The sequence below is a fragment of the Nicotiana attenuata genome, unplaced genomic scaffold (genome assembly GCF_001879085.1).
Source record: "Nicotiana attenuata strain UT unplaced genomic scaffold, NIATTr2, whole genome shotgun sequence".
NCBI lineage: Eukaryota > Viridiplantae > Streptophyta > Magnoliopsida > Solanales > Solanaceae > Nicotiana > Nicotiana attenuata.
Genome location: NW_017670662.1, coordinates 86,566 through 96,691, shown reverse-complemented (window position 1 = coordinate 96,691; position 10,126 = coordinate 86,566). Strand labels below are relative to the sequence as shown.

Sequence of the window (10,126 nt, the reverse complement as noted above, 5' to 3'; positions counted from 1 at the left end):
GGCTGCCAGGTTGGGCTAACAAGAATTTGATTCACCCTTTTGCCTATAGAAAGGGACCCAAACTAGTTTGGGTTCCTAAGACCAACCCCTGATTTCCTTTTGCGGGTCCAAGTGAAGGGGAGCAGCCAAATATGGTACATGGAAAGTGGTTATTCAAAGCATATGACAGGTAGCAAGAACCAGTTCCTTTCACTTGAGGACCTCAAAGGAGGTAATGTCTCCTTTGGAAATGGGAAGAAAGGTGAGATCATTGGGGTTGGAAAGGTAGGTAAGACTGATTCTCACTCTATTAAGAATGTCTACTTGATAGATGGCCTAAAATATAGCCTAATCAGTGTATCACAATTGTATGATAGAGGTAACTTGGTAGCATTCACCTGTACCAAATGTTTTGTGATAAATCTTACCACTGACAAGATTGTTTTGCAGGGAAAAAGAGTAAACAAATATTTACATTGTGGATCTGTCCACACTTTCAGAAAATGAACTCACTTGCTTAAGTGTGTTGGACAATTATCCCCTCCTTTGGCACAAGAGACTTGGACATGCAAGTCTGAGTCAACTCAACAAATTAGTCTCCAAGGATCTGGTGATAGGGCTGCCTAACATCAAGTTCAAGGAAGACAAAGTTTGTGAGGGTTGTGCAAGGGGGAAGCAGGTAAGATCCTCTTTTAAATGCAAAAAAGTGGTAAGCACCACCAGAACGATGGAACTGGTCCATATGGATCTCTGTGGTCCAATGAGAACATTAAGCAGAGGTGGTAAAAGATATGTGATAATGCTTGTTGATGATTACTCTAGGTTTACTTGGACTTTGTTTTTAACATCTAAAGATGAAGCATTTGATATGTTTACTTCTTTTGTTAGAAAACTCAGAAACAACTAGGTAATAAACTTGCATCAATTAGGTTTGATCATGGAACTGAATTTGAAAATGCTAACTTTGCTGAATTATTGCATGCTACATCATAAATATTTGCATGACTAGACCTCTTGTTAAGAAGATTCCCTATGAGTCATTTAAACGGGAGAAATCTAAATATATCCCAACTTAGGGTATTTAGATGCAAGTGCTTTGTGCACAATAATGAGAAAGACTCCCTAGGTAAGTATGATCCCAGAAGTGATGAGGGAGTATTCTTGGGATATTCTTCACATAGTAAAGCTTATAAGATATACAGTAAAAGAACTATGTGTGTAGAAAAAATGTATATGTTATTTTTTTTAAAAGTAACATTCTTTCTGAGAGGCAGGAACAAGATAATGAAGAGATTGGGCTGATAAGAAATTCAAATGGTGAAACCACAGTCCAGCCTGAAGATGCATCACAGGAAGGAACAAGTGATGGAACATGTCCTTCCACCCAGAGCAACATGACATGAGGAACTGACTAGAGAGGAACTGATCCTCAAACCTCGAGGGAACCTGTCCATGAACCTATTCCTCAGTAACAAAACCAAGAAGGAACATCCAAAGAAATTGACACTCCTATTGCAACATCCACGAAATTGGATATAGATGAACCTAGTTCATCTGTTGATCAGAAGTTGTATAGGGGAATGATTGGTTCTCTTTTGTATCTTACTGCTAGCAGACCTGACATTGTTTTCAGTATAGGTCTTTGTGCTCGATTTAAGGCAAATGCAAAGAAGTCCCCCTTGACTGCTGTCAAGAGAATATTGAGATACTTGAAAGGCACCACTGACCTTTGCCTTTGGTATCCAAAAGGTAGTAATTTTAACCTAGTGGGATATGCTAACGCTGATTATGCAGGTTTCCTTGTGGATAGGAAGAGCACCTCAGGTATGGCATACTTCCTTGGTTCATGTCTTGTGTCATGGGCTACCAAAAAGCAAAATTCAATGGCCTTATCTACTGCTGAAGCGGAGTATGTTGCTGCCGCTTCATGTTGTGCTCAATTGCTATGGATCAACCAACAATTATTGAACTTTGGAATTAATGTTAGTTGCATCCCTTTTTTTTGCGATAACACTAGTGCTATTAGTATGACAAACAACACGGTTCATCATAAGAGAACTAAGTACATAGATGTTAGGTACCAGTTTTAAAGGGACAACTATGAGAAAGGCTTGATCACTGTGGAGTTTTGTGCTACTGACAAGCAAATTGCTGACATCTTCACAAAAGTCTTAGTTAGAGAACACTTTGAGAGGAACATGTTGGAATTAGGGATGATTAAGATCACCTAAAAGGACCAGTTCAATTGTTAGAAAGTCTGCAAATTGTGTATAAGTATATTAAATCTTGCTCAGTCTCATACTTTCCATAGTATACTCTTGTGCCATGTGTTAAAATGACTCATTAATCTCTATTGATATTTTCTCTATTTTGGCAAATTTAGACTCACACAAGAGAATTATCACTGAAGAACCTGGTTCATCAAGATAACACGGTATGTTTTCTACACTCTGCATAATTTCAAATAACTATATTTGGATCATGAGCAGAGTCCTACCAAATACCAAATTCCTTTTGAACTTATCCGTTACAAGTGAACTAGTCCCGTTCAAAAGAGTCCCAACCGAATGGAAGTACCTAGATTCTAGGGATACACTCCAATGTCTCTTCAAAGCTGAATTTCAGTTTGATTAAAACTTCTAAGAGTCTGAAAAGCTGTAGTTACCCCATCAATTGTTCCCCTGTATATTGATCAGCTTTAGTGTATTCCTTACTTTATTTCTCTCAAGCGGTTAAAAACTCTCATTCTTCTTTCATCTTCCAAACACAATCTAATTCTCTTCTCTTCCATACCCTAGCCCAGATATGTCGAACACCTCTGAAAATCCTTGATCACCACCACAGGAAACCACTTCCATACCTTCTACAACACCAATCTCTAAGAAAAGATGATGGCTCGTAAGATTGTCGCTGAAGGAGAGAAGATCAAGAAAATGAACAATCAATTGAAAGCAGGTAGGGAAGAAGAATCCATAAATCTGAAAATTCATTTAAGTCTGCTACAAAGGGGGAAGAAAGTAGGTATATTCCGAAACTGAACAGGTATCTTCTGATTCTAAAGTTACTCCTGAGATAATTTTTTAAGTTGCTGCAAATTTAGAGAATAGATTTGTACTGGTAGGATCTTTAGCAGGTACAGTTGGTGGTAAAAATAAAAAGGGAAAAGAAAAAGAGAGCAAGGATGCTAGGAGTGCTGCTAGGGGAAAGGGTAAAAGAATGATTGATTCTTCAGCCACTCCTGTTGGTCTAACAAAAGAAACTGGTGCAATGGTTGTTTGGCGAGAGGAATTTACTGAAATAGAAGAGAGTGTGAGCAACACAGGGGGAAGTGGGTCTGGCGAAGCTGCTGAGGGTTTGGTTCAACTTGGAAAAAATATAGATTAACCTGTTCCATCTAAGCATGAAACCCTTTTGGACCTACTGATAGGGTTATCAATGTCAACAAAACACATGCCATTCCCTATGGTTTCATTCTCACAACTGTGCTTGCACATTTCAAGGTACAAGCAAGGATCATTTCGGGGTTAATACTCTGCTTGCTTGCGATTATGAAGTCAATGTCATTCCTAATGAACCTGGTTCATCTAAAAAGACACCTATCAATAGCAAAGTCAGAGTCAGGCAAAGGAAGTTGAGATAGCAAGGCTGAAGACACGATTGGTTGCGGTAGAATCTGAGAGAGGTGTTCTCAGAACTGATCTTGCAAGGGAAAAGGAAAAGAATGATGGAATTCTTCAAGACATGCTGAAACTTCTCCAAGCAAATAACCTAGCCCCTACCTCTTCCAAGCCTTAAATCTTAGCCTAGTATAGATCAACCAGTGACCCAATTCGAGACTTTTTGTTTCTTTTGCTGATGTTTTCAGTATTTTTATTTCTTCTTATGCTCTGTGGTAGAATCTTATCAATCATCAATGAAATTCATTGTCTTTTGCTCTAACTTTTTGTTTATATTTCTTCGATGGTTAAAATACTTAGCTTGATCTATGATGATTAATTCATGATTGCATTTGAAGTAGCCCAGTGGCCATGAGTAAGTTTTAAAATCTGGTTATCTCACATTTCTATGCAACTTTTCGATGATGCCAAAAGGAGAAAAAAGGTTGTGCTTTAAACAAGTGATGTTTACACTTTGAACAGTTGATGTTTATAACCTAATGTACCTGGTCCTTGATGATAAGTGATAAAAAGGAAAAATATTTCTAACATTGTGTTGATGTTGAGCTGAGTTCTGGCAGGTCCTAAGTTTATGAAAAGCACAGAGTTTGTTATCATCAAAAAGGGAGAATTCGTTGGCCCAAGTAAAGGTTAGTTTTGAAGACTGACAAAGGAACTCAGACATGAACCAGGTCCATCCCTCAGGTGCACAAAAACGGGCAGATTCAAGCATGTGGGATGCACGTGAAGGAGATAAGCTTAACTTGGTGTATTTAATATCTCCTGATCGAAAAGGTTGCATAATTGATAATGAGAAGGACTCCTTACTCAAAGAGAACACTATCCAAGATAGGGAAGGAGTTAGAAGTTGAAATCAACTATAACTCTTTTACCAAGGAAGAGTTGCATCAGAACTCTAGTTATTTCTTCATCTACTAACTCTATAAATTACAGGATGTTCTCACATTACAAGTGTTGCACAACAACGCAGAAGTTAAATGTGAATTGAGAGCAAAATAACAAGGATTTTTGCAAGCAGTTCGTGTGTGATTCAAGTGTGCAAACCTGAAGCTACATGAACCAGATTGAAGAACCAGCTCCATAAAGAGTTCTATGTGTCTTTCTTTATTTCTAGTTCAATTGTAGTAGGTGTTTTATATTTTACCTTTCAGCTTTATCTAGAAGTAATTGTAATAGGTACTTTGAGTATTCAAGTTAGAAGTAACTTGAAGTTGTCGCAGCAGTTAGAGGCTGTGTGCTACAACGGGATTAGAGGTAATCCTTAGGTTTACAAAGAGTTTTGCAAATGCTGTTTTGGCTCAGTGGTTTAGTGAAGTGTTGGGGAAAATCCTACTGAGTAGTAGGTCGTGGTTTTTTCACCTTTTGAGCCATGTATTTTTCACGTAAAAATCTCTGTGTTATTTATTTTCTGTATTTATTATTCTGCAAACAGCAATAGTTGGAACACCTAGAAGAACTAGGTCCTTCTATAGTTCAGATAAGTGAAAATTTGGGTACCACACAAATCACCCCCCTCTTGTGTAGTATTGACGTTTAGAACATCACTATTATTTATCTCAGAGCTGGAATTAATTATCTTTGGATAAAATTTACCCCAAATATTTTTATTATATTGATTTAACTAAGAAGATCTAATACTTTTTAGTCAAACAATTACTTCACTCATTCGAGTAAGTGGGCGAGCCAAGTATCTATTTCACACGTCTTCCTTTTTTTTCGTTAATCCAATTGGAATATAGAATTTTTTTATCAGTTTCTAACTCCAAGAATTCAAAAGTATTCAAGAAGAGAGCTTTTCTCTATCATTGGAGTAGGTACGTTTTCCTTTTTGCCTAATCCGGCAAGAAACATTAAGGAGCAGTAAAACAACTTAGGTTAAGTCGTTCTGTACCTATCATCAATTTTTTTGCTTAAAAAAAGGGAACGGGAATACACTACTTGTTTGATCTGTATCTGCGGGTTATCTTAAGGCTGAATATATAGAGATCAACTTCAAATTTTGTCCAAAATTTTCATTTAGACACCTTAGATGTTTAACGTATTGAACACATTATATCATTGAAAATACGTTTAATGAATACATATTTGGCAGTTTTAAACAAATTAAAATGCGTAAATGATACTCGCTGTCTGACTCTGACCATACCTTTGCACAAAATCTAAACTTGGTAGGAGTCTTCATGTAAGCCTGCAAACTACAAAGGTTGTTCATGGGGAGGACTCGTGGATTGAGACCAAAGGGTTGGCTCAGTAGGTTAGACATCTTCACTTTCAATCAGTAGATCAGAAATTGTTACGTTGGAGGTATGTGGTGAACGACATAGGAGCAGGGGCGGAGCCATAGTGCCGGCTACGGTTTGGCCGAACCCAATAACTTTGATTCAAATCTTGTATTTATTTTTAAAAAATTCATTAATTATGTACAAATATTAATTTAGAACCCTTAAGTTAAAATGTTAAAATCCCGAACCCATAAACTTGAAATCCTAGCCCCGCTTTATCAAGATAGTTACATTACGAGCTTCTATGGTGATTTTAGAATATTCAAAAGGGAGAGAAAAACATCTGGGAGGAGAGCAGAAGAAATGAAATTGTGAAATATGACTCTCATCTCCACTATTACAATGTGTATATATATGTACACGTGTGAAAGTAAAAGTAAAAGAAGTAAAAGAAAGTTGCTGACTCAGCTAGTACAATTAACTTAGCTAACTAACAGTAACAAACAAAATGCTTAATATTGAATCTAACTAAACATATCTCAATACCCCCCTCAAGTTGGATGGGAGGACCTCACAGCCAACTTGCCGAGCATAGCATGATGTTTGACTCCTGTGAGTGCTTTGGTAATAATGTCAGCTAATTGATCAGTAGTGCTACATGTTGAAGAGAGATCAACCCTTCCTGATGTTTGTTCCTTACAAAATGGCAGTCGACCTCAATGTGTTTTGTCCGTTCCTGAAAAACACGATTTTGAGCAATGCGGATAGCAGATTGGCTGTCACAAAAGACAGTAATGGGACTGGACTGTGGGATAGTAAACTCTTCAAACAGCCTGTTTGACCATATCAATTCTCCAACCACTTCCTGAGGGACCTGTACTCAGCCTCAGCTGAGGACAAGGAAATGGTTTCTTGCTTCTTTGATTTCCAACTAATGGGACTGTCTCCAACTAGAACAATGTAGCCAGTGATAGATTTTCTTGAGTCACGGCATGATGCCCAGTCAGAGTCACAGTAGGCAGAGATGGAACAATCAGTGTTGCTGGAAAAAAATATGCCAAGTGTGGGATCTATCTTGAGGTACCTGAGGAGATAAAAAGCTGCTGTCAAGTGTGTATCTCTAGGTGCTTGCATGAACTGGCTGAGAAGCTGTGCACTGTAGGCTATGTCAAGTCTTGTGACGGTGAGGAAGTTCAGCTTGCCCACTAATTTTCTGTAATATGTAGGGTCTGGAAGAAGAGTGCCCTTATCAGCTTTCAACTTCACAGCAGGATCAAGGGGAGAGGACAAGCTGCTGTAAGCAAAACAATCATATTCCTTCAACTAGTCTAGGGTGGTGAACTTCCTTTGAGATATGATGACACCATCTGATTTGTAGAGGACCTTTAGGCCCAAGAAGTAATGAAGTTTCCCCAGGTCCTTAATTCTGAATTGCTTGTCAAGAAATGATTTCAAATTGGCTATCTCTACTGAATCAGTACCAGTGATGATAACATCATCAACATAGACAACTACAAAGATAATGTGGGAAGAAGTCTTCTTGGAGAAGAGTGAATAATCATTCTCAGAGTGTTTGTACCCCATTGATGACAGGGCTTCACTCAGCTTGGCATACCATTGCCTGCTGGCTTGCTTCAGTCTATACAATGATTTGTTGAGTTTGCAAACCACCTTTTGTGGACCAGTCTGATCATAAGAGACCTGGTGGCACCTCCATATGCACTTCTTTGTATAGGTCACCATGGAGGAATGCATTATTTACATCAAGCTGAAATATATCCCAGCCTTTCTTCACAATAACAGTGACCAAAACTCTAACTGTTGTCATCTTGACAATAGGAAAAAGTTCTCTGTATAGTCAATCCCTGCTTGTTGAGTATACCCCTTTACCACTAATCTAGCCTTAAATCTCTATTTACTACCATCTGCTTTGTGCTTAATTTTATAGATCCATTTACAGTCTATTGCCTGCTTTCCAACTGGCAAGGGGACTAAGTCCCAAGTGTTATTTGCATAGAGGGCCTCAAACTCCTGTGTCATGGCTGCTTGCCATGCAGGACTGAGTGATGCCTCTCCATATGAAGATGGCTCACTATCATGACAAATATTTGTCACTAAGTGCTGACTTTTAGAACATAAGGCATCAGATGTAACATAACTACGATTAGAGAAAAGTGCACTCAAAGGAGATGGATCGTGAGGAGCATCAGGATGTGATGTGTTAAGCAGATTATAGATGTAATCCTTAAGGTAGGTAGGAGTTTTATGGGTTCTACTGGTTCTTCTTAATGGAGGTGTTTCTGATTGGGCAGATATTGGTGAATGAGGACTGGTAATTTCATGTGTAATTATAGGGATAGGAGAATGGTGAAAGGACTGAATGTCTGATGTGTGCATTGTGGTTTCATTAGCAGATGAGGATTCAGGGGATTGGTGCATATATGGAGATGTGATACTTGTAGGAGTTTGAGCATTAGAATGTGGACTGCTATTCTCAGAGTGAACAGGAAAAGAGTTTGACTTGATGATATTATACAAGGAGACATTCTTAGACCCTAAAGAGAAAGGAAAGAGACTTTCATAGAGTACTACATCTCTAGAAACATGAATCTTCCTAGGGGCTAGGCTTAACACTTTGTAACCCTTTGTCCCAAAGAGATAGCCCACAAAAATATGAGGAGTGGTTCTAGGCTCAAATTTGTCTCTGTGCACCTTAGGCACAGTAGGATAACAGAGATACCCAAAGCTCCTCAAGTGAGAGTAAATGGGCTTTTTGTGATATAAGAGCTTAAAAGGACACTTGTTGTTCAAGTAGGTAGTAGGCCGTTTGTTAATCAGTCAAGTTGCTGTCAAAATACATTCTCCCCAATAATTTAGTTGGTAGTTTATATTAAAACATAAGTGCCCTAGCAGTTTTAAAGAGATATTTGTGTTTCCTCTCTACTACTCTATTTTGTTGTGGAGTATAAGGGCAGGTTTTCTAGTAAATAATGCCTTTAGTTTGATAGAAGGTGGTGGCTTCATGGCTGGTAAACTCCAGTTCATTATCAGACCTGATGGTTTTTACAATGGTGTTAAATTGGTTCTCAATCATGTTTACAAAAGCTTTAAGGGTTTGTAGGGCATTGCTCTTGTTGCTTAACAAATGAGTCCAAGTGGACCTACTGAAATCATCCACCAAGGTAAGGAAGTATTTATAGTTATTGTGTGTAGCAACATGGTAGAGGCCCCATATGTCAACATGTATTAATTGGAACATTTGGGTGTAGGTGCTGGTTCTTTGTGGAATTGGAAGTCTGGCTTGTCTAGCCATGAGGCAAATGGAACAAATGAAAGGTTGTCTGGGTGAGAAGTCCACATGTATTGAGGATATTCCTTTCATCTTGACAAAAGGAACATGGCCAAGCCTATTATGCCACTAAATATTTACATCATGTTTGTCTAACACATTCAAAGAGTCACTCTTATTATTGTGAATGGAAGTATTAACATTTGTTGAATAAGACTGTGAATGAGGAGGACTACTAAAGACTCCACTATTTGTACTAGCAGAAACAGAACAGTTGCAATAAGAAATTGGCAGACTAGTATTTGAAACAACACTTTTACCCTTTAGACACTTGGAATAGAGGTAGTATAATCCCTCTCTGCTACTACCAATCACCTGAGGCCTCTTCACTGAAGGGTCCTGCAATAGACATAGTGCATTAGAGAAAAATACAATACACATGAGATGTGTTGCAAGAGAATTGACAGAAATCAAATTGTACTTAATTGTACTTAATTGAGTATCACATCCCCAAATTGAAGCACTTTCACCTTGTATCCATTTGGTAGACTTATCAACAAAGGGTATGGTAATGTTGTTATGTTACTAAGTGCAATTTTATTAAAGGTCATATGGTTAGAGTCTCCTGAGTCTATGATCCAAAAGTCAGTCTTAGATTCGAAACATTTTCACGATGGTTTGTCAAAATCAATAGAAGAAGTGCAGACCACAATACCTATAAAGTTAACAGCACCACTGGTGATGTTGGCATTGCTGGGAGATGTTCCTCCTGTGTGAAAATGTTGTAACAAGTTCATTATCTTCCCATATTGCTCTTTTGTCAAGTTGACATTCTGATTCTCACCATGCAGGATTGGATTATCTTCCTTTTCATGCAGCAGATCAGTTGGGACTCCATGTACATTTGCCACAACTCCTTTCCCTCTATTGAATTTGTGTCCTTGAGTTTGACTTGAGTT

At 38.2% G+C, this 10,126-nt stretch overlaps 1 protein-coding gene across 1 annotated transcript; it reads right to left on the bottom strand.

Annotated features, from left to right (window-relative positions):
- Nucleotides 1-6,724: 6,724 nt before the first annotated feature.
- On the bottom strand, nt 6,725-7,633 carry LOC109242003 (uncharacterized mitochondrial protein AtMg00810-like). The gene is made up of 2 exons (XM_019408830.1): nt 7,221-7,633; nt 6,725-7,169 (listed from the first exon to the last, which is right to left on the bottom strand). Exons 1-2 carry the CDS (start codon nt 7,631-7,633, stop codon nt 6,725-6,727), a joined length of 858 nt encoding a protein of 285 aa, XP_019264375.1.
- Nucleotides 7,634-10,126: the final 2,493 nt, after the last annotated feature.